Source organism: Epinephelus fuscoguttatus, linkage group LG7, assembly GCF_011397635.1.
Source record: "Epinephelus fuscoguttatus linkage group LG7, E.fuscoguttatus.final_Chr_v1".
Lineage (NCBI taxonomy): Eukaryota > Metazoa > Chordata > Actinopteri > Perciformes > Serranidae > Epinephelus > Epinephelus fuscoguttatus.
Genome location: NC_064758.1, coordinates 25,628,352 through 25,653,570, shown reverse-complemented (window position 1 = coordinate 25,653,570; position 25,219 = coordinate 25,628,352). Strand labels below are relative to the sequence as shown.

Below are 25,219 nucleotides of genomic sequence, written 5' to 3'. Positions count from 1 at the left end.
TTATAATACTCAACATTACAATGTACATTTGACTTGTCACCCATATTACTGCTGTGTAATTGACCCTGCTACATAAAGACCAGTCAGGTGTGACAGACTGTTCCTACAGACAAAAAGGACATTTCTATCTTGGAGTGTGGAGCAAGGAAAAATCCTGCAGAGCTACAAAATGAACAAATCAAATGACTTTTAGAATTGTTGCATAATTTGCGATTTTGTTTAGTACAGCCATGTTCAGGCATTGAAATATTCACCTGACCCATAGTGTTACAAAATGTTGCATCGTTTTCAGTTTTGCTGTTGCACAAAATGATCCGGCATTGAAATAAACTGTTTATACTTCATCACACACTTGTGACTATTAAAAAATAAACCCATCGTCTTCATACAAGGACATCTTTTTTTTTTTTCCAAAAACTACTTACTGTTCACAGACAATGATTCATTCTGTATATTTATCAAGTCCTACTATTCCCAAATAGGGAGGAGACATTTAAAGTGCATACCAAACAAAAGCTCGGGTCTCATGAGAATATTCCTCAGTTTATAAGTTATCTTTTCCAGACGTATGCAGCTGTTCACCCCTGGCCAGTGGGATTTCTGCAAGCTTGATGGAATTACTATGTGTAAGATTTTTAGGGGTTGCCCAAAAGGCAAATCTTGGAATCCATTTGGAAACTTACTCCATGGATTGTGGATAAACTAAAGCGTCACAGATTCCCTGCACCACCATATCATCACCTTTAAGCTGATTTAACAGTTGCTTATTTACACATCCAGCGAGAAGTGACATTATCATTCATTTGGAGTTATGTTTGTTTCCCTCTGTTTTTGGTCTCTGCCAACTGCTTCAGAAAATATCTGGCGCTTTAGCTGCTAAATGCTCCACTTTGTTTACCAGCTATTTGCTAATTGTGTCTGCCATTGGTGCTGGGCCGAGCCGAAAACATCGCTGTGAGAGTGAACTGAAACAGTAAAGCTGTGCGGCTTTACAGAACTGAGGGTAATAATTATTTGTAGGGTCATGACTGTGAGCTAACCCTTTAACATTATCACATTGTTTGCATGTTGTCAATCCAGAGATTTTATTGTTAAAGCATTGATTATAGGTGCTTTAAAGGTACATGCATTGTTTTGTTTTTCCTTACCCAAACCCAGGGTGTAATGAGGGCATTGTATGTTGTAACGCCCTCTGAGACAAATTTCTGATTCTAGGTTACATAAGGAAAGCTGAATTGACTTGAATTGATTAAAGACCCATTTTAAAAATCTATTAACCTTGCAAGACCTTTTGAAACATCCCTACTAATGATTGGACATTATCCTAACACACGAAACATGACATTAAATCAGATAAAACTTTGTCGTCCTTCACACCTGCCTCCCTCAGTGCATGCGGCTCACTTTACATGACTTTCACTTGTGTGATATTTCCATGTTCACTGGCAGAGCCACGCCATTGGCAGCTGGGAAGGACGGTTGCTAAGGGTGATGATGTTGTTGCTAGTGCTTCCACATAAAAATCTGATTATTCCTGGATTCTGATTGGCTGATCACGTCCGGCTTTCAGCCACAAGCGCTGGAGACAGTGTGAGACTTGCTACCCAGACATATGTTCTCTATGCAAACACACAAAACAAAACAGTCTCAGATAAACACATGCAGGCACACAAACAGAAACACTCAAAACAATATCTCTAGCATATTCAGACCCAGATGTTAAGACACATCGGATTTCTTTCTAGCTGTTGGAAGGGGTGATCAGCTGCCAGTCATCTCGGTTTTTGCTGACAAAACAAACAGGCAGATGGTGGAGAGGGTGATCGTGTGAATCAGAGAGAGAGAGAGAGAGAGAGAGAGAGCTGTTGCACTCGACTGGATGACTCATCACTCTGGCACCGTGACCTTTATCTGCTACCCTCTCCACCTCTATTGTTCTGTCCCTCCCCTTCATTTTGGTTTTCTGCACACTTCTGACTACATTTCCTGCTTACTATCACCTCACTTGCTCTTCTACCAATCCTCTCCTCTGTGACACATCTGCTCTGCCTGACATCATATTAACCTCATCCTCACTTTTATTTCCTCTGTTGCACCTATGTAGCCCAGTCACCAGAAGAAAATATTTGCATTGTACTTTTCTGCAAACCATGGATTTTTTACACTTGTATGTTTCGTATGCATCATATCAATGTTTCGAAAGTGACGCACTTCCGATTACTTGTATATGAGCTGACTTTTTCATCAGGAAGTGGAGAGGTATCATGTCAACATTAAAGGACGCCTTTTTTCGTTGGTGTCTGATGCTGCAAGTCACTGCTTAAGTGCTGGATTTCAATGACTTCAGAGTGAGACTGGGCTCAGCCAGCAGCGGTGCCCTCTTTCCATACTGGACCAATTTCAAAAATTGCTGTTTAGACACAAAAACATTAGAAAATAGGATCCAGGTGGAAACATACCGAAGTTACCCTTTAACAGGATATAGGTGAAATAAAGGCAGAGAAAAATATCAGAAAGTTTACAGTAAAGGGCATCAGATCAAATAATTGTGGTGCTTTTACATCATAAAAATGTGATTCTGCACATGATAAAACAAAGTGACATTTTAAAGGGCCAGTGTGTAAAATGGGTTGAAAACAGTGACATCAGTAGTCAAATTCTAGATTGCAGAGCTCACTCGCTCACCCCTCCTGTCGGGTAAATGACGGTGGCCTCGTAGGGACAAAAAGCCTTGTGCACGACTTTTTCAGGAGTAGGTCTATCTAGCGACGAGGTGAATGTTTACTTAGAAATCTAAACCATGTTACGATATTGTAATGAATCTCTCACGAGCAGGAGACCAGAGGAGCGTTCGGGAAAAAGGCCCGTTTATTTGAGCACTCCAGAAACTCCAGTAACACTCCACTCCGTCCCAAACTCTGACTCTTCTAGCATAACAAACACACTTCATAACTTTACACACATACTCGTTTACCATACTGAGTGGGGACCCCCCTCCCCTTTCTGCTCAATCTCCAGCCCGCACACTGACTGACAGCGTAGCCTGTAAACAGAGCTCAGCTGTTTATTTAGCCTAGCAATATCTCTGGACTATAGTAGCCGCAATGGACGACGAAGAGTTTCTTGTAGCAGACACAGACCCAGAGCCATACCTGTTTGAGCCAGAGCATACAGATGAGGAGCTCGATGTGTTTGATGCTGAGCGGGCGAGAAGAGAGGCTGAATGCACAGAATGGGATTCGGTGCTACTGCTACCATTGTTGGGGAGATATATCATCAGGAGGAAAAGCGCCGCAGAGAGTGCATCACAAGGAGTGAAGTTGCGTCTCCTTTTCCTCGCAGATGACGGTTCGGGTTCATTCTCTCCTGTTGCGTGGTAAGTGTGGTCCATTTGCAAACTTTATAACTAAAAAAACTTTTCACTACTCTCTATCGACGAACTACTAACACTCTCTGCTGTTTTCTCCTCCTTCTTCCTTCCTTCCACTGTCTTCGTTGGTTCATTTATACACGCGAAACGCGTTCTCTGGCTGGCTGGATTGTCCACTCGGTCTGCCTTACATACATGGCGGCGCAAGATGGCGACCTCTCTAAAGCAAGGCCCCTGCTATATACAGTGGTGGAAAAAAGTTTTCGGACACCCCATGCATTTGTGAAATATTGCATTAACAATCACTCTTAGGTCTTCAAGTGCAATTTCTTTTAGTACAGTCACAGCCAAAATACTAAATAAATCCTAAAAAAAGCCATTAAAAACTTAAAATTGATTGGTTCCATAAAAATACATAAAAAAATTTGAGTATTGGGTCATTTTGGTACCAGTGATGAAGGTCGTTCTTTTTATTAAAAGACACAATTTTTGTTGCCAAGCTTCGTGTCTACATAAAGCCAGCACATTTGAAAGTTCTTCAGACACAAAAATGGCTAAAACAAGGAACCTAACGCAGGAAACACGCCTGAAGATAAAGATTCTCAGCCAGGAAGGGTACAGCTGCCGCCAGATAGCCAGGAAGTGCAGATGCAGTCCTTCAGCAGTTGGATACACTCTGCAGAAATACAGACGAACCAACAGCTTGGAAGACAAACCAAGATCTGGGCGTCCAAGGGTTTCTTCAGCAAGAAATGACCGTATCCTGATCCGCATGTGCAGGCAAAACCGCCGAATGACATCACAGGAGCTTCAGCAGCAGTGGTCAAACCAAACTGGTGTCCAGTGTTCCACCCGCGCTGTACGTGGCCGACTTTTAGATCATGGCTTAAGGTCCTACAAGGCTGTCAAGAAGCCCCTGATCACTGAGAGACAGAGGTTAGCCCAGCGTCGTTGGGCCCAGGCACACAAGAACTGGACAGCCAGGAATTGGAAGAAGATTTTGTGGTCAGATGAGTCCAGTTTCCAGCTTTATCTTCCTCCTACTAATGTGAGGGTACGCAGAAGGCCAGGTGAAGCATTATCTCCAGCATGTACAGTACCTACTGTCAAGCATGGTGGAGGCAGTATCATGGTTTGGGGATGCATGAGTGCTGCTGGTGTTGGTCATGTCACTGTCTGTGATGGCACATTGAACTCTACCAAGTATTGTACCATTCTCGAAACCCACACGCTCCCTTCTGCGCACTGTTCCGTCGAGGTAAAAACTGGATGTTTCAACAAGATAATGCCCCTTGCCACACATCCAAGGCCAGTAGAACTTGGCTGCAGGAGCACAGTATCCAGGTCTTAGAGTGGCCAGCTCAATCCTCGGACATGAGCCCCATTGAAAATCTGTGGTGGATTATCAAAAGGTCTGTTTCAAAGCATAAACCAAAGAATTTAGAAGAATTAAAAGCAGTAATTCAAGAAGAATGGGACAAGATTACCCCTCAACAGTGTGAAAGGCTCGTGGGGAACATGCCAGCCAGGATTACAGCTCTACTACGTGCCAATGGCAGGACTACTAAATATTAATTTGATGATGTGATGGTTTATTTATTTTTTGTTCAGTTTTGAACACATTCTCTGTTATTTGTTGACTTTGATACCGACAATGTTGAGAACTCACATATTGAAACTGTCAAGAATTTAGTTTTGTTAGTTTTTCTTGTAAACAATAAACAAAAAAATATAATTTGTATTTGTTTGTATCTGTCTAATGCAGCCACACCTTTTGAAACACAAAAAAGATTTTTCCACAAATATTTCATGATAATATTTGAGATTGTGTAAAATTTTAAGGGTGTCCGAAAACTTTTTTCCACCACTGTATATATAAAAGCATAATTATAAGGCTACGAAAACCAAACAAATTTTATTTAATAGCGATCATACACTTGTATAAACATATTAATGGGTAGAATATTCAGATTCAGATTCAGATTGACAATAAACCCTGCCAAATATTACACACTGGCCCTTTAATGGTGTAATCGTTTAATGTTGCTCTCGTTTCATAAGTTAATCGGGATGTTAATCTCATACCGTAATATGCTGTTGACACACAGGAAATGTCACTGTTTATTGTGTTTCCCATGCAGAGCTGCACGCAGTGACAACAGAAGTGAATAACAGCATTTGGTTCACAGCCCATTGGTGGCTGGGGACGGGAAAAACAGACGAGTACAACAGACGTCTCCATTGTAGTTATACTACAGACAGAACAAGGCCCCTCTGTAAAGGGAGAATAGGCCAATCCTTCGCATCAAGACTGCCCTTTTTTTCGGCCCCAATTTTCGTGTTTTCCTTTTCCTTGTCTGATCATGTGGTGGATGAACAAAATGTCAACAATTCCATTCAATACAACTCTCTTTTTTTTTCTTTTTAAATCAAAGACAGTGCATTGAAAAAGTTATAAAACAAAACAATGCAAACTTCTGCCAAGCTGCAGACCACTGTGTGAGACCAACAGACAACATAACCGAGTGTTTTTTAGCAAGGCATCTGCGACATCTACAGCGCATATTGTGCCACCATAACGGATTGTTTGTCAGTGAGATATTGGTGGCATTTTCAGCGACAATTGTGCTACTAATACTGGGTGTTTTTCACGGAGACATTGGCGGCATTTCCAGCCATAACTGTGCCACCAAATTTGGTGTTTTGTAGCAGGGTATCAGTGGCTTCTCCAGCTGTGATCGTCCCACCCATGGCAGATGTTTTTTAGTGAAACATCTGTGTTATTTTTAGTTGCAAGTGTGACGAAAAGGAGGTGTTATTAAGCAGTACATAAGGGGGATCTCCAGCCTTGATTGATGCACTCGACTGGATGACTCATCACTCTGGCACCGTGACCTTTATCTGCTACCCTCTCCACCTCTATTGTTCTGTCCCTCCCCTTCATTTTGGTTTTCTGCACACTTCTGACTACATTTCCTGCTTACTATCACCTCACTTGCTCTTCTACCAATCCTCTCCTCTGTGACACATCTGCTCTGCCTGACATCATATTAACCTCTTCCTCACTTTTATTTCCTCTGTTGCACCTATGCAGCCCAGTCACCAGAAGAAAATATTTGCATTGTACGTTTCTGCAAACCATGGATTTTTTACACTTGTATGTTTTGTATGCATCATATCAATGTTTCGAAAGTGATGCACTTCCGATTACTTGTACATGAGCTGACTTTTTCATCAGGAAGTGGAGAGGTATCATGTCAACATTAAAGGACACCTTTTTTCGTTGGTGTCTGATGCTGCAAGTCACTGCTTAAGCGCTGGATTTCGACGACTTTGGAGTGGGACCGGGCCCAGCCAGCAGCGGTACCCTCTTTCCATACTGGACCAATTTCAAAAATTGCTGTTTAGACACAAAAACATTAGAAAATAGGATCCAGGTGGAAACATACCGAAGTTACCCTTTAACAGGATATAGGTGAAATAAAGGCAGAGAAAAATATCAGAAAGTTTACAGTAAAGGGCATCAGATCAAATAATTGTGGTGCTTTTACATCATAAAAATGTGATTCTGCACATGATAAAACAAAGTGACATTTTAAAGGTGTAATCGTTTAATGTTGCTCTCGTTTCATAAGTTAATCGGGATGTTAATCTCATACCGTAATATGCTGTTGACACACAGGAAATGTCACTGTTTATTGTGTTTCCCATGCAGAGCTGCACACAGTGACAACAGAAGTGAATAACAGCATTTGGTTCACAGCCCATTGGTGGCTGGGGACGGGAAAAACAGACGCGTACAACAGACGTCTCCATTGTAGTTATACTACAGACAGAACAAGGCCCCTCTGTAAAGGGAGAATAGGCCAATCCTTTACATCAAGACTGCCCTTTTTTTCGGCCCCAATTTTCGTGTTTTCCTTTTCAGTTCAGTTCCTTGTCTGATCATGTGGTGGATGAACAAAATGTCAACAATTCCATTCAATACAACTCTTTTTTTTTTGTTTTGTTTTAAATCAAAGACAGTGCATTGAAAAAGCAGACCACTGTGTGAGACCAACAGACAACATAACCGAGTGTTTTTTAGCAAGGCATCTGCGACATCTACAGCGCATATTGTGCCACCATAACGGATTGTTTGTCAGTGAGATACTGGTGGCATTTTCAGCGACAATTGTGCTACTAATACTGGATGTTTTTCATGGAGACATTGGCGGCATTTCCAGCCATAACTGTGCCACCAAATTTGGTGTTTTGTAGCAGGGTATCAGTGGCTTCTCCAGCTGTGATCGTCCCACCCATGGCAGATGTTTTTTAGTGAAACATCTGCGTTATTTTTAGTTGCAAGTGTGACGAAAAGTAGGTGTTATTAAGTAGTACATAAGGGGGATCTCCAGCCTTGATTGTGCCACCGAAATTGGGTGTTTTTTATCGAGGCATCTGCGGAATTTCCAGCTGTGACTGCGCCACCAAAGGCAGATGTTTTTTAGTGAAACATGAGCGCCATTTCCAGCAGCAATTGTGCCACCAAAACAGGTTCTTTTTTATTAAGACATTAACACCATTTTTAGTTGCAATTGTCCCACCACAACTGGATGTGTTTTAGCACGACATTGGCACAATGTCCAGTTGCAATTGTGCCACCAAAACCATTTGTTTTTTTAGGGAGACATTGGCGGAATTCTCATCAGTGATTGTGCCACTGAAACTGTGTGTTTTTAGGAAGACATTGGTGACATTGCCAGCCGTGCTTGTGTCACCAAAAGCGGATGTTTCGTAGCGAGACATTGGCGGCGTTTCCAGCAGTGATCGTGCCACTAAGAGCGATTGTTTTGAGGCAGAGCACATTGTATTCCTGACCCTAATCAAGTGGGACGCCTACACATAACCACACATTAACGACATGTTGTTGAAAATCTGTATCTGCTACGAAGGGATGCATCCATGATCTTTGTGTTGATGTTTGGTAAGACACTCTACAGACACAAAGATAGACTGTGCAAGCTGTGTGGCTCATATACATTAACTGTTGATTCGATTGGACTGACTAGACAGACAGCACTTAACTGCTTCCTGCAGTGTGGGAAGAAAACATTTGCTGGGGGAGAACTCCATACCGTCACTGCACATTCAATGGACGTTTCAAAGCATGCTGCCAAGACTCATTGTAAAGGAGATCTCTGCATATGTCACACATATTCAATACTGCTCACCTGCTCAGTGCGGTATAGAAACCATTAATATACTCCCAGGTTTCCTCTCTAAGCCAAGCCACACCTCTGGACCAGTTGAGTCATTGATTTTTCCATGTTTTCGAAGGCTGTGAGAACAACAGAAAGTGAAACCACATCCAGAATCAATAGCAGAGTACTCTACTCAGAAGGTGAGGACATATCTCATCATGAAAGCAGCTCTCAACAGGCAGGTAGAGAACTTCCAAGGTCAATATCTAAATATAGTGGGACCCCAGAGGGAGACGTGCAGGGAGAGACAGGAGTGAGGGGAGAAAACTGAGGAAAAAAAGAAGGATGGAGGGTCAGAATAAGCTGATGTGTTTATAAAGTTCCTCGGCTAGTTGTCATAGAGGAGAACGCCTGTGGTGGGGTGCCATTTTGATGCCTACATGGAATATTAATGAGAAATATTACAAAGATTTCCATGTTCACAGCGAAACAGAAGGATAGATGGCAAGTGGAGCTGACATTTAGTCATTTAGGAATAGTAACAGAGACAAAGCAGCTGAGTTGAAGTTAAAGTTTCTTGTCTCAGAGCTATAAATAAACATGGAGTCAGACTTTGTAAATATGTGTATGCCAGTGTGTGCTCATGTTGTGGTGGTGGTGGTGTATGCATGCCCATACCGTAGGGAATTACATCTGTGTGTGCGTGTGTGTGTAGCTTGTGAGTGATCACCTGCTGCAGCACCAGCAGAGGTCATCCAGGACAAAGCTCCTCCCCTGCAGTCTGCTGTCATAAGTTGGATCAACGCCCTCCTCTCTCCTTCACTCTCTTTCTCACTCCCCTCCTCCCTCCCTCCCTCTCTGACTTCCACATGTTCTGCTGCATAGAAAAGGGTGGAGATTTTAGGTGTGTAGGTCTGCTGACTCACACACTGACACACAAATATGCTGATCATCTTGACTGAGCTATTTGTGTGGGACTGCAGTAAAACAGCTAAAAATGTAATGGAGCAAAAACTCATTTATTCTCTTAGTAAATTAATTGAATGTGTCAATATAATGGTTTCCGTGCACACTGTGGAGTTCTGGGAACTCCCTGCACTTTCCTGTTAAACCATCATTATTCCATCCACATACCTGTCTAGACATTTGGGGGCTCCTTCTCAGCCAAGTCCCCATGCAGCCACTTCAGTGCACCAGCTGGCACAGGAAGACATAATCATAAATTACAAAATTCAGTTCAAAAAAAGACACACAGTGGAAAAATTCTCAGCAGTCATTAATTGGAAAGCATTCTTAAGTTTCTTTATGAGGTTCCATCTGGTCTGCTCAGCTGAACACAAAACAGAATCAATGGTCCCATTCTGCCAAGACTTGGCACAACCTGAAGGTGAGAGGGAACTGGAGACAGAATTGAGCATCTAAAATGGTCGGAGGATTAATTCACAACTCTGGATCAACTGTGTGCAAGTAATTTAAAGTATTAGTACTGTATCCTATTGATCGGGGGAATAAGGGGAGTAACTGTGTCCAAAACATCCCCATTTATATTAAAAATATAGATTAATGGAATCTGTCACTCCTATTATTTTTGTGTTCTATTTAGGATGTGATGAGATGGGATGGGATAGGATAGGATGGGATAGGATGAGATGGGATGAGATGATATGAGATGAGATGAGATGGGATGGGATAGGATGAGCTGGGATGGGATCATATAGGATGAGATGGGATAAGATGAGATGGGGTGGGATGAGATGGGATGGTATAGGATAGGATAGGATGAGCTGGGATGGGATGGGATAGGACAATCTCACATAAATCTAGAATAAAATAAAGGGCTTACTATATTTTTGTCACAGTAGCCTATTCATAGCAGCTAAATGAAATATTAATATAGTAAATAGTCAAATCTGAGAAAAAGTTGTCAACTATAAGTTTAGTGTTATCTTTTCTAAAGCATGTTATAAAAAAATAACCAGCAGCACATTTCAGGGCGTAATTCACAAAAAAGCAATTTACATCTTTGTCACTATTTAAGTTTTTAAAGAAGTGTTTCATAAATAGAATCTATGGATCAATATAAGTGAAACTTCTTTTACCTTAGAGCAGGATGGGATACGATAACACTCAATCACTTTTTTTCCCCTTTCTTCTCTTGCTTCTGACTTTTGAGCTGTGGTGGTTCTCAAATGGTGTGCTGTGATGCAAATCCAAGTGTGCTGTGGAATTTTGTTATTGCATTATTCTACTGGGCATATGCAAAAAGTTATGAATACATTTTTAATTGACTGTATCAGTTTGTTGTGCACACCCATTTCCTAACAAAGAGGCAAACTCTAACTTAATTTTTTTTAATTTAATAATAATAATAATGATAATAATAACTTTATTTGTAAAGCAATTTTCAATATAAATAGCAAAGTGCTTTACAGCATAAAATATCAACATCAATTTAATTCAATTTAATTTAATTTCAGTGTGTGACACATCATCTTATCTTACATAACCTCACATTATTTCCCCATTGAAATGGATATGTTGGTGCCTTGATGAAATTTTAAAAAGTTTAAAATTATTTTTGAATCATTTTGTTCATCAGTACTTCATGAGTAATAGTTGGTTGTCAATTGTTATTCAATATTAGTAAATAAAAACAAACATAAATGTTGTAATGAGAGTGATAACACATGATAGAGGCTATTGTGCAAACGTGCAAAACGTTTGAAAAATGGAAAAGTTTCGAAAGTTTAAGAGCATTTTCTGTATAATATAGTTGTAAAGCAGAATGCATTTTAGGCCACCTAAATGCAAAAAGACATGATGAGCGTGTTGAGAGAGCTTACGTCTATAAAATTTAGCCCACCCTTAGTGTGTGTATTCAGAACTACAGATTTTCACATATAGCAGGCTTTGTTTTTCCATAAAAATGCTTAGTACTCTATCAGTAGATTAACATATTGAATTGAACAGACTGAGTAGCATAGGTTAGCCAGGATACACCCTCTGCCACAGTGAGCAGAACTCTGCCCTCCAGAGGTCAGTCTCTTTGTAACCAGTGGTTAAGAACCTTTTCAGTAACTGGATTAAAGTTTAAAATCCCTATAGAGGTCCCATCTTTAGTAATTTGCACCCAAAGATATGTAACAGAGTTTTATCACAGGAATATTAGAAACTATACTTTTATTCACTGGTAATAATTCCCACTTATAAAGATTAAGGGAGAGCCCAGATGCCTTGGAGATGATTGGCTAGTGGGGACTGCCCCTGGAATTTGGGAGGCACCCTTAGAAGAAAGGCATATCAGAGCACCCCCCTATAAGAGGGGGGGTTGGAGTGGTGGATGTGTCACAAATGAAAAGACTTTCCCCCCCAGACCACTGATGTGGGAACTTTGAGTGAACTTTGAGTCATTTGAAGGTACGTCCTCACCATGTTTCTTTATGCTAACCTAACCACAGTAACTTGCCTCAAACTAAAGACACCCAGCCATTTTTCTGTTCCAAAACCTAACCACAGTAACTTTACATTAATTACATAACGTTGAATAATTACACAGCATGAGTGTATGTGTGTAATGTGTATACAACATATATGATATAATATGTATAAACAGGAATCATGTTGTTATGGATTCGGTGAGCTGTGGGCTAAAACTTGAGCCCCATTTGTTTTGTTTTTATTCGCATACATATATTTATTCACATTTTGGCAGCATTAAAAGTTTGCATTAGCTATTAGCTGTCTGCAGTGTAACTATGGCTGTACAGTAAACTACTTTAAGAATTAAAGAAATATACAAATGTGATGATTACCATGCAAGTTGCGGAGCTGCAAGGAATGTCTCTTCTTCTTTAACTTCTCAGTAGCTTTATGGATGTTTATTTGTGATAGATTTTGGAGCATTACAGTGTCACCAGAAAGTGTAAGTCACACTGAAGCGAAAAATATTTGTGTAATTGAGTGATAAGATTTAACTGGGTTATGACTCTGAGAAGGTTTTCATGGACTTACATTTCTCAATAACATATCAGACATTCAGTGCTAGTGGTTGTCTATTGTTTTGTGTTGTGCTTTTACCCCAGAAGATCTGGGTGGCAGCTGGAGCTGTGGTTCGGGTGATTAAATTGTGGCTCAGGTGTAATGGGGATAATTTGTTTAGGGTATGGTTTGACTACCAAAACAAGTAGGTTAGGTTAAGGTTAAGCTCATGGTCATGATTTGGAACACTGATTTAGATCATGAAATGTGACCTGAACATCACCAGTGGATGAAAATTATAATTCAGAATAGTTGTAAGAATGAAATGAAACATCACAGTCACAGAGGATATGATTCACATTTGCAACCCCAGCAGACTCCCATATCCCATACTCTACATGCCCTCTTTCACATCCCGCTAGCAAAACAGTGCAATAGATGATTGCTATGAATGTGGTGGTGGTGGAGGATGAATCATTACACTACTGACAACCAGCATCGGATATTACTGGCTGTGCTCTTAGCTGCACTCCATTTAGAACTGGGCCCTCTTCATTTACATTCATGGACGATAAGGATTTAAGAGTTCCTGCCCATCAGTCAGCGTGCTTATGTAAAAGTGTCAATAGCTCCTCGCTGAGACCTTCAGCCATCAGCTCTGTGCAGAGTAGGCTACTGCTGCTGCAATCCCTGTGGCCCCATGTCATCATCTTAATCAGTATTTTGACACTTTGATTGGAAAGGGATTGCATGTCATGATCAGCCTGTCCTTGGGCAGTGGAGAACGGCAGCGCAAGGAGAATACAAGATGGGGAAGGACATGTGGAGTTCCTCGTGTATTCTATAGGGAGTTGAGGAGTCTCTTTGTCTTTCGTGCGATCCCTGCTCTCTGCCTGGAGACATATCTGGGTTTTTACCTGGCCCACTTTCACACAGTGGAGGAAAGAAGGGCAGGGAAGTCTGTCTGCAGGAAACTTCTCTGCACTAGTTAATGTCATCTAGTTTGTTTTTGCATTAAGAGGTTTTAGCATCAGTCCTCTGTGTGTCTGAGTGTCTGCGCGTGCTTAATAGGTAGGGACAGTAATTAGTGACTGTGTTACAGGATGCAGGTCTGTAAGTGATCAGAGCATAACCAGTAACAAACTGTACTGGAGCCTGCATCTGTATTCTGTATACATTAAGGACCTCACACCTAGCAAACACATTTGACCCTCATCTTGGGGTCTCTGAGAAAACACTGCACTGTACTGTAGACAAACATGCACAAATAGACACATTATCCTGCTAGCAGCCATTCAGACCTGTGCACCCAGGCAGTCGGGCACTAAAGCCACAAGATACAGGAAAATGATGATGATAGAATGACTCATTTGGGTTACTAGAATAGTTCAGGCGGGGACTTTGCTGTTCGGTTCAAACAGTGATCACAGACAGGTCTGCAGCTGCTGGCTCATTATCCCTCATTCCCTCAGTTCATTGCCCTCATTTCAGCTCAGAGGGGAAAATCACAATTTCCTTTTCTCATCCTTCTAGACAGTCACTAAAGTCAACATTGCATTGTTTTAATTCGTTTTATTTCTATCTTTGAGCGAGACCAAATTTGCACTGTGGGTAAGCTGCCAAGTCAGTCACAACGTTTTGGTGAAAATCTATTCCTAGTCTTATCAGTTTCCATCTTAAAAATGTTGTTTTTATACTCTGCTCTCTCCTGAGACGCGCGTGTTGTGTTGAAAACCGTTTCCACCCTAGTGGTGGGCGATGCTTCCCCTTTAATGTGGAGCGGTGAGGACACGAGTGTCGGCGAAGGGGGAGCGCAGAGGGATGGGGCGAGGCGCGCAAGAATCTCTTTTAGTATGCGCTGCGATGCCCGACTGCAGCCCACGCACCTCAACTATGGTGAATTATGGTGAAATATGAGAGACATGGAAAGAGCCGGCAGCTCAAAAACAGTTGGTCGTGATGAGATGACACATCCGCCGGACAGATTAGTCAAATAAAGCAAGGAGGACAGATATAAAGGAATGGACTCACGACCCCAAGGCACCTTGTAAGAGGAGACAAACTGGATAAAAATACATGCGTCTGCGCACCAAGAGAACCAGGGTGAATTCCTGCATGCCATTCTCTGAAATTAATGCTGTAGTCCGACAGATAACGCTGTGCTGCTTTGTTTAGTGCATGGAGTCTATTGTGGCTGTCCATGATCCACACACAGGAGAGGGCTGCAAATGGCTTGAGCATGTCTGCACCTGCCACTCCAAACTAACTCACTCGCGCTTGCCAATCAACTACAACACTGTCATTTAATGTTTTAATACCCCAGTGCATGAACGTGGCTGCTTCGTCACAAATATATGACAAAACTAGTTTTTCACCCTTGAAAAACGCCCTGAGAGGACTGCGTTATTCCATGGAATGGGTGATGAACATGAGCCTCCATTTGTTACTAATGTGCATCATTGGTGTATTCATATGGATATTCCCCATCAGAAAGAAAGATGGAGTTTACTTGGAGATAAATTAAGATGATTTTTACGAGCTAAAAAAAACACAGGGATGCAAAATCTTAAAGGCGGGTCTGTTTGGAGATCAAACAGGTGATTTCGCTGTAGATGAAATCTCCCGACGCACAGGCTGCCACCGAGTAGAAATACTGACGGCAGCGCCTCCTGCAACCCCCCTTCCCCTGTAAGTCTGCAGATATCAGGCTAGAGGATTACCTTTGCTGTTGTTGCAGGCGGCTGCGTATTGTTCAGAAGTGGGGGCGTCATGTTTTGCTGATCACAATCAGATGGCAAGCATTTTTTTATTATTCTTTAAAGATTTGCTCACTTTATTCCCACCACTACATCATCGCCCCGCTCCACCAGCTTCAACCTGTAGCCTAGCTGCATCACAACATGTTTCTGCTGGTCACTGAGGTGAGGGAGGTAACTCCTGCGTCCTCACGCCTTGTCCCCTCTCCCACTCCCACTCTCGCGCCGCTGCAGAGCCGGAGCTTCGGGTGATATATGGCTGGCAGAGAGGAGCTGCTGTGACCGTGGGGGCTGACTTTTGGCCGGACACTTCTGCTGCTGGGCCCGTTACGCATTACCACCAGAGGACACAGTGTAAACAAGCCTTACAAGCACATAGGTAGGAGTTTCTTTTATATGTTTAGATATTGTTGCTTTAACTGAATCACACACATATGGCTGTGTCTTTAAAGTGAAACTGTGGCCTGAAATAAGCACCCATACATCCCCATGCATACAGCTTTTGTGCAGTGGCCTGTGAAGTTTGAAGGTTGTAGTAAACTGCTCAAACAGCTGTGCAGTTATGCAATGGGCCATGTCAACCACTGGCTATGACAAATATCCCCAAATAGGCTACAATTTGCTGATAAACTATTAATTTGATCACTGACTCTGTGAATTTTTTTCTCGGCTTTGGGAGGGCATGTTGGTCACATCACACATACTGTACAGAGAGAGGAAATTCATCTCAGAGATTGTATGGAGCACTCAGCATATAATCAGGTTTGTTGGTTGTAATTGCACCCTGTGAGAGCTGATACAGTATTACTGGCTGGCATATTGATCCTGCAGTGTGCTCATATGAGGGAGAACTCATAACCTAATACACATAGACATGATGGAGCCAATGCGCTCAAGTGCTTCGGCCCCCCCGCCCCTGCTTGTTATTTTCAACTGCCCTTCTCTTGCCTGTTTACAGGAAGGTCTTGATATATCACAGCATTTCTAGGATTTACTGACAATTTTAGCCTGTAAAAATGAATGGTTCAGAAATGTATGCCAGTGGGTGCAAGCTGTTGAATATGCATGCTCGAAATTTAAATTAATGAATCCGTTTTATAAGCATGAGTTTTCTTGCTCATCACATTCAACACAGAACATAGAACACATGGTTATCACATTAATATTGCCGTCTTCCTCTGCTTTCTGTCCTCTCCTGTAGCTCTTTGCAGGCAAAGCTGCCTGTACCTGAACCCACGAGCGTGTGGAGCCTTTATCTTCTCGTGGCCTGACGTGGCCCCACCCTGTCTGAAACCTGCAGGTCCCATCTTGCTCCACCATGACGGTTGCTACCAGCGACCCTGCGGATGAAGCCGCAGCACATCCGGGTCAGCCTCATGACCAGTACGACCCCGAGCTGGATCATGAGTGCTGCGAGAGGGTCGTCATCAACATCTCAGGCTTGCGCTTTGAGACACAGCTCAAGACTCTCTCCCAGTTTCCGGAGACGCTGCTGGGGGATCCCAAGAAGAGGATGAGATATTTTGATCCTCTCCGGAACGAGTACTTTTTCGATCGCAATCGGCCGAGTTTTGATGCCATTCTTTATTATTACCAGTCAGGAGGGAGGCTGCGTCGGCCTGTTAATGTGACGCTGGACATTTTTTCTGAGGAGATCCGGTTTTATGAATTGGGCGAGGAAGCTATGGAAATCTTCAGGGAAGATGAAGGTTTCATAAAAGAGGAGGAGCGGCCTCTGCCGGAGAATGAGTTTCAGAGACAAGTGTGGTTGCTGTTTGAGTATCCAGAGAGCTCAGGTCCTGCTCGCATCATTGCCATCATCTCTGTCATGGTGATTCTCATCTCTATCGTCAGCTTCTGTCTGGAGACATTGCCAGTTTTCCGATATGAAGAAGATGAGATGTACAATTATCCATTGCAATCCATGTCCAACGCCACCTCTACCCATGACAGCTCAAGTTATTATAAAGACCCTTTCTTCATTGTGGAGACCCTCTGTATCATCTGGTTCTCTTTTGAGTTCCTAGTTAGGTTCTTTGCGTGTCCCAGTAAAGCTGGATTTTTCGGCAACATCATGAACATCATTGATATTGTGGCAATCATCCCCTACTTCATCACCCTGGGTACAGAGCTAGCAGAGAGGCCAGAGGATGGCCAGGCAGGCCAGCAGGCTATGTCTTTGGCTATTCTCCGTGTCATTCGTCTGGTCAGGGTGTTCCGTATTTTTAAACTCTCACGTCACTCCAAAGGGCTCCAGATCCTGGGCCAGACTCTAAAGGCCAGTATGCGTGAGCTGGGCCTCCTCATCTTCTTCCTGTTCATCGGCGTGATCCTCTTCTCCAGTGCTGTCTACTTCGCAGAAGCAGACGAGCCACATTCCCAGTTCAGCAGCATCCCTGAGGCCTTTTGGTGGGCCGTGGTTTCCATGACCACCGTGGGCTACGGAGACATGGTCCCAACAACCATTGGAGGGAAGATTGTTGGGTCTCTCTGCGCCATCGCCGGTGTGCTGACTATCGCCCTGCCTGTGCCTGTCATCGTGTCAAACTTCAACTACTTCTACCACAGAGAGACGGAGGGCGAGGAGCAGGCACAGTATCTGAATATCCCAAGTGTGCCTAAAGCCAGCTCAGCTGACGATCTGAAGAAGAGCGGCCGAAGCGGCAGTGGGTCCACTCTCAGTAAATCTGACTATGTGGAGATCCAGGAGGCTGTGAACCACAGCACTGATGACTTCAGACCAGAGGGCATGAAAACAGGAAACTGCACCCTGGCTAACACTAACTATGTAAACATCACTAAGATGCGCACAGATGTATAATGTGAGCTACTGTGGAGGGTTAACTTCAGCTGGGGTCGACAGGGACTGTGACAGGAGGATCAAGGCGTGACTCCCTGTATGGGCCAAGTATTGGAGTCCAGAGCAGATTTACCTGGAAAAAGGTCATTAGAGAGGACCCCGTGTTCTCCCACATCCTATGGACCTTTCAACGCATATCATAGAACTGCCATCTGTCTTATTTAGGACATTGTCGGTGTCTGCATGGAGTTAGTCTTACCTATGTGACAGTAGTCATCCTGCTCGTAACAGTAGCCAATCGTAGCCTAACCAGTACTAACCAATATTAACAGCGTAAGGGACCACTAGTTTCTAACTTCTTGCTCAAACTGCCGTTGGGAGAAGATGCACGATAACAAGAACTTAGATCAACGTAACATTTACTTTAAAATTTAACTAACCTTATTAACTTGTGATTAAATAGGCCATACTATCAGCATTCATGAGCAACTTTAATCTGCTGCTATAACTGCCAAGGTCCTGACTCAGAGGAGAACAAAATCACCAAGATCACAGTTGTTCGGTCAGGGGAAAACTGAAGTGAGCAACAAAGAGTGAGACAGAGCGATGCGCTTTCCAGCCAAATGGTCACATTGCTTCCTCTGTCAGAGAAAACAAAGCCTGAGTGCACTAGCATTCCTCCCTGCGCCCTCACTAGATGATGTCTTGTACAAGCTAGTGGCTTCTGTAGAGACCAACAGATAGATGACAGTGTCGTGCTGTAACTCTGCACCGCAACAACACAACTTCTTTTTCCTGCCATTTTTCTTCGATGAAGCTCAAGTGGATTTACGGTATGTCTCGCCAAGACTCTGCCTTTTTTTTCTTTCCAGCCGATGCAGGCTAGCAGGTGGACAGCAGAAATGTCTCACTAAACAGAGTGAATGTTTATTTAGTGATGTGTGTTCGTTTGATTTGTTGTAATGTATGCTTTTTTTAGTACTATGATGAATGTGTGCTTCTCACCGAGACTTTTTACAGTTAAGGTGTAGAGAGATAGTGGATAATATCTCTGCAGCATTCTGAGTGAGTGCCTATTTCTCCATCCTCTTAACTTACCCTTAAGTGTCTCTTTAGTCGCCACCCAAGTCCACTGTAACAGACGCACAGTGAGAAGTGTTGAGTTTGACAGCACTGCCCAGCATAAATGTTGCTGTTCTTGACTTCACAGCATTCCATGGTTTTAGAAATAGATGAAATGAGATTAAGGAGCAGACTAGGGTGAGATTTTAAGTTTGTTTTTGCCAGAAGATAATTTCAACCAGGTTTATGGCAGCAAAGTTAACTTGTTTTACGTATAAGGCTTATTATGCTATTAACTCTAACTCTACTAACAAAAATTTAAAAGTTTTTCCAGAGGCCGGAAACCAAAGAAAGAGCGTAGTGATCAACTAAAAGAAATCTATGACACCTCTTAAGTCCATGTTTTGTAATTCCAGCACTGCCAGTCTTGCTGGATAGGTGGCAAGAAGCAATGTCAGCATTTAAATTTCCAGTTTGTAGAATTAAATTGGCAGACAATTTAGTGCATAATCACCAGATCACCATGTTGGACTACAATGTTTTTATAGTATCCTAGAACAAGCACTGGTTTAAGATAGCATTGGCCACTGTATAGCAGCTTCTCTCATTGGAAACACAGATTTTTAGCGTGACACTTCTTAATTCTGTGTTTTTACCGCTTTAAATCACCAGGTCCATTTGTCTTGGTGTGGAGGGGACCTCTGTGGGTAATTCATCTCCCGATTAACACCTCCTAAATGTCTGAATCTTAGGCTTTCAGAAAAAAAGTGAGCACATATTAGCAGGTGCTGTCTGGAGAAACCAAACAGCATCTGAGAAACACAGATTTGCAAAGTGAAACTGCTTTATTCAGTGTTTTTACTGGTTTAAATCCCTGCTTCCTTTTGATTTGGAAAGGAGGAGACCTCTGGCTCCATTAAAATCCTCCTGAATAATGATCACTAAAGAAATTCCAACCAGGAGAAGTTTCTACTGGTTGGAATCTGCAGTTCTCACTGCTACATGCCACTAAATCCCCTTAAATCTTACACACTGCTCATTTAAGGTTACTATAAGCTTGCTTGTTATGCTAAGAAGCTCATGAGCAATACAGGTAAAACTGATTGCTGTCACCTCATCAGACTGTTAAATCATTTCAGCCTGTCGTGCTCCCTTTCCCATATATTGCTCCTTTAAACAGTAGATTAAAATGAGTACACTGCCTGCCTCTGGAACAACTTAAAAGTCGTACAATAGTAGATCACTTATAAAATCACCTGTGCTACCACCTGACTGTATATCAAATTAATGTTGCTTTCAGTATATATATTTTCATTTTGATACTCATGCAGTCATTCCATTGGCACATATTGCCCACATTCAGTAAAGCAGGACGTAGGCTGTGTCCTTCATTGGCTTTTTATCAAACAGATGCTATTCTGCTACCGTAGTGCTGCATGTCCTTTAAAGTATTCATCATAGCATGAAATAGTATGAGTAATAGTTAAAAAGCAAACTGACATCAATATATTCCTATATCTCTACTGCCGCTATGTGCAAAATACTGTATCAAAGGCTGTTTCGCCTCAGAGCTATGTGTCACGCTTTTGCATACGCAGCTTCTTGCCACTGCTGTCTGAAATCACGTTGAGTCACAATCCATGTGGAGTATTTAGGATTGTGTGTCCACCAGACGATTTGTTAACTCTTGTGAATGTAAGCATGGGGTTAAACATGAGAGGGAACAGCCAAGGTTTTAGAGGAGAGCTAAAACTAAAGCTAAAATATGGTCCGCAGTTCACATGTTAACTGGTGTCCTGCTCGCTTCAGCTTCAGAGTCTTAATAGTCAGTTGCAGTCACAGCTCAGTAACTGTGTCTCATAGTGAAAGCACAACAGCTAGCTGCCAGCCCAGTGGATGCACGGATTCAAACAGTCAGACGGTCAGAGTTTTTGCCCAGCCAAGTGTATCATAATGCTCCGAGGGACTGTCTGAGTGCGCTTATCTCTGATATATAGGTCCATCACTCTCAGTGTGTGTGTGTGTGTGTGTGTGTGTGTGTGTGTGTGTGCGAGAATGAGAGAGAGACAAAAAGGTTGTGAGAGCTTTTAGATACACACAAGCTGAGGGTGTAGCTCTCGGAGACAATGTGGTGGCAGTTACCTAAACACCACTCTCGCTTCTTGACTCTGGGCCACGATGGTGCTCTGTATATTCTATCCCATCCTATAGCACACTGTTTACAGCCTGTGTATATGTTTGACACATGCATATAGTCTATTAAACAAAGAGAACTGAAAGGAATGTCCTGCCACACTCACCACAGATGAGATCTATGAGCATGTGTTGACTTTTGAGATAAGCTGCAGTATCAGCCAATTACTGGGGATTGAAGGAAATAGAGGGAAAGAGAGGAAAGGTTGGGAGGGCAATGAAAGTAAGATAAACACTGCCCACACCCACTCTTGCCGTTTAATCTGATGTGTACTTGTACTTTTCTAAACTTTTCTTGTGTACCGGAACACCTATGTGACTTTATGTGGCTGGAAAACTTTGTCTGGACTTCTGTCGTTTCAAATCATGTTACCAAGCACACTATTGAGGGGACACTCTGTCGAGACAACAGGACGGCACATCAGGATCATCTGAAACGAGGAAAACAAATCTTTGCTGTACTCCACAGACAAAAGGCCACTTGACACATGCGTACACTGGACATTTGGACACACACACTGCCTGTGAACATACACAATTATGGTCACGTCTGCTATCAGGACAGACGCCTGTGATTCTACCGAACTTAAAGCCACAAAGTGAATGAACTAAAACCCGCCGCTGGTGGTGAACACACGTAGCCATGTAAACAATGTATCTAAGAGTTAAAGCTGCTTTTAATGATGTCTTAAAATGCCTAAAGCTTCAGCTTTAATACAAGCTTCTGCCATGTACAGATTCCTGTGTAGCAGGGGAATCAAAGTGTATGCTTGCTAAAATAATCCAAGAAGATAAATTTGTATAGTAAGTGAATTATCTCTTTGGTTTGATAGGCTTTGCTCCAGGGAATATGAGTGGAAATATATGAAGAGATCAAAAAGGGAAATATGATTTCTATGAGAACTTGAACTTATTTGTGTCATCAGACACTGTACAAATGAACCGTTGTTTGTCTGTTTTTTTCACTATATGTTTTTCTATTTGAATGTCATTGTTGGCTCCCCTTTGAGCCTCACGCGGTGCAGGGGCTGAGGTTTGACTGAAATACACACGCAGGCCTTTGTTAAATTGATTCTGTCTGTACTGTCTTAATACATGTTTACCCACAGACGACCACCTCCTCCGAATCTATCTCCTCTACCTTCTTCAGCTATTTGCCAGTCACAAATACATGATGTGTGTATGAGATTGAGATAATCCTCAGCTTCTTCACTAGCTGTCTCTAGCTTTTGCAGTCTCTACTCAGCTGTCTGTATAAAGTCTGTGATTTTCTACCATTGTTCGGAGAAAGACTGAACCGAGAAGCAAATTGTTACATACAGCAGTTGTTACATACAAAGGAAATATGGATCTGAAAGCTTGCCATGCCCCTCACAAGGACTTCCAGTGAATGTGATTCATCGAGAATACTGACAGATACTTTCATCATTCTAAATAATTGTAAATTATAACCCTATGAATAACAATGGTCTTCATGATAATATCAATAATAACACCTTCATGATAACCCGAAGCTACTGTTGTGTTTTTTGTTAAGCCTTAAGCAAAAGGACAAACAGATTTTGTGAGTTCAGATCAGTTTGTTTCATAATAATGCTTTTATTATAACACCAGCACAAACCTGATTTTTATCTTTTGTGATTTTCACCATAACAGAATACTTCATATGTCCAGAGTGCACAGAATTGGACAGAAAAGTATTCCTTCAACTCTAAATCAGTAACTGTTTACATGTTTACATTGTATATGGAACTTTAAGGTTTTCTTTTTCATGGCGTTTTTTGCTATGGGAGAACCAAACTGTATGCTTCAGTGGCTTTGCTGTGTTTTAAAGGAGCATTTCAACGGCCAAAAGGAGCATTTCGATATCAGTTACTCACCCCGTGTTATTTTGATTTCCTGAAGAGAACTTTGCTTTTCTTGCATGCCTCTGGTGAACAAAGAATCCAAAAAAGAAAAGAATTCTTGATTAAATTAAGTCATAGGAGACCATGTGTAACAACAGCAAAACCTTATCAAAATATCTATTTACAAACTCTCACACAACTCTTGCAGTATAATCAAGTCTCATTTATCCGGTCGTATGCTCAGTACTTCTCAAACAGACGGCCCTTTCCTACAGGGAACTGAACAGAGAATGACATTGAATATGTATGCATATATGTATATTTGTAGACAAAATTCTCTGCAGGAATTTCAATGGCCAAAACGACTATTGGTTTATCAGTTACTCACCCCATGTTATGCTGAATTTCTGAAGAGAACTGTGATTTTCTCGCATGCCTCTGGTGAACGAATAATCCAAAAACTCAGAAAATTCTTGATGATTGAAACTACATTGAAACACCTGTTTGCAAACTCTCACACAAATCATGCGGGTAACTGAACAAGGGTGAAAGTCATCTATGCTCTCTTCACAGCCAGACTCCACTGACAAAAACAGTAATTTTACCTCATTGAATATGGGAGCTGCTGGTCTACTGCTGCCGCGATCAGTTAGTTTGTGCCTCTGTGTGACTTCTGTGAATCCAAACTAACCCTTTAAACACCGGAGTCACATAGTAACACCGTGACTGATCGAGGCAGTGGTGGACCAGCAGCTCATATGTTCAGGGAGATAAAAGTACTGTTTTTTGTTGGTGGAGTCTGGCTTTAAAGAGAGCATATATAAATTTCTCTCTCCATTCAGTTCCCCATAAGAAAGGGCTGTCTGTTTGAGAAGTACTGAGCATATGACTGGATAAATGAGACGTAGATTATACTGCAAGAGCTGTGTGAGAGTTTATAAACAGATATTTTGATAAGGTTTTGCTGTTGTTACACATGGTCTCCTCTGACTTATTTTCATCAAGAATTCTTTTCTTTTTTGGATTCTTCATTCACCAGAGGCATGCAAGAAAAAACAAAGTTCTCTTCAGGAATTCAAGAGAACACAGGGTGAGTAACTGATATGGAAATAATCCTTTGGGGCTGTTGAAATATTCCTTTAAAACACAACAAAGCCATTGAAGCATGCAGTTTGTAATGCATCCATTTCTTCTTTGGTGCTCTTATAGCAAAAAACGCCATGAAAAAGAAAACCCTAAAGTTCCATATACAATGTAAATTGATGAAAGCATCACTGGAGCGGCTGACCCCCAACTCCTCAGTGGTTTTGTGTCCCGCTTCTCTCCTTAAGTGAATCTCATGCTCTCTGTGTTTTACTGAGAAAGCAAAGTGGTCTATTTATAAAACCAGCAAAGGAGGGAAGTGAGGAAGAGAGAGGAGAGCAAATCGCTCTTGACTCCTGGTTCAGCGTAGAGTGGGACAAGTACAAACAATCTCTGTATCAATGCCGTTTCATAGTCTAACACTTCCCCTAGCAGCTGGAAATGTTTGTCTCTCCTCTTGTTGTCTTTTCTCTCTACTCTCATCGCTCCTGCTTGACTTTGATCTCACTTTCCCTCTTTGTTATTTGCCCCTCTCATATTTCATTTCCCACACACTTTCTCTAGTGTTCATCTCTCTCCATCTCTGCCTCTCAACCAGCACTAAGCACTGAAGTAATGCACAGTGGGTGATCTGATTCTCGTCTCAGACAATATTAGCAGGAGTGTAATACTCTCTACGGGCACCTCAGTTGGCTGGGTTCCAGTATGTCAGCTAAGGACAGTAGCCAGGCATTCTTCCAGATAACTAATGGGTATTGATCCACTGATTGCTGTTTGATCAGGTATTTATTAAACAGATGCTTGGCTCAAGATCTCCACAAGCAATCATCCAACTGTATCACAGGTCTGTGGGTTATCCCGTCTTAAAATGTATGTACGCTTTCCCTTGACTTGTGCTTTTATGATGACTCTGCGACAGCGATAGCAGTGGCTGGAGGCATTATGTT

The 25,219-nt window shown here is 42.1% G+C and overlaps 1 protein-coding gene and 1 long non-coding RNA gene across 4 annotated transcripts; one reads left to right on the top strand and one right to left on the bottom strand.

The window, feature by feature from the left end:
* Window positions 1-1,486: 1,486 nt before the first annotated feature.
* LOC125892419 (uncharacterized) lies at window positions 1,487-9,381 on the bottom strand. Its single transcript, XR_007449740.1, has 3 exons — window positions 9,284-9,381; window positions 8,584-8,690; window positions 1,487-1,619 (listed from the first exon to the last, which is right to left on the bottom strand). It is a non-coding gene; the product is annotated as an uncharacterized LOC125892419 (long non-coding RNA).
* Window positions 9,382-11,886: 2,505 nt separating this feature from the next.
* Window positions 11,887-23,213, top strand: kcna2b (potassium voltage-gated channel, shaker-related subfamily, member 2b). 3 transcript variants are annotated; one of them, XM_049582383.1, is made up of 3 exons: window positions 11,887-11,970; window positions 15,522-15,666; window positions 16,489-23,212. In XM_049582383.1, the coding sequence occupies exon 3, from the start codon at window positions 16,606-16,608 to the stop codon at window positions 18,106-18,108; it is 1,503 nt and encodes a 500-aa protein (XP_049438340.1). In that variant the 5' UTR covers window positions 11,887-11,970; window positions 15,522-15,666; window positions 16,489-16,605; the 3' UTR covers window positions 18,109-23,212. The 3 variants fall into 3 exon arrangements, with proteins under 3 accessions (XP_049438340.1, XP_049438341.1, XP_049438339.1); XM_049582382.1 differs by lacking the exon at window positions 11,887-11,970 and adding an exon at window positions 14,291-14,634; XM_049582384.1 differs by lacking the exon at window positions 15,522-15,666 and having other exon boundaries at window positions 11,912-11,970; window positions 16,489-23,213.
* The last annotated feature ends 2,006 nt before the right edge of the window (window positions 23,214-25,219 follow it).

Coding starts and splice junctions, on each gene's coding strand:
- kcna2b (XM_049582384.1), top strand. CDS start 16,606: ATGACGGTTGCTACCAGCGACCCTGCGGATGAAGCCGCAGCACATCCG.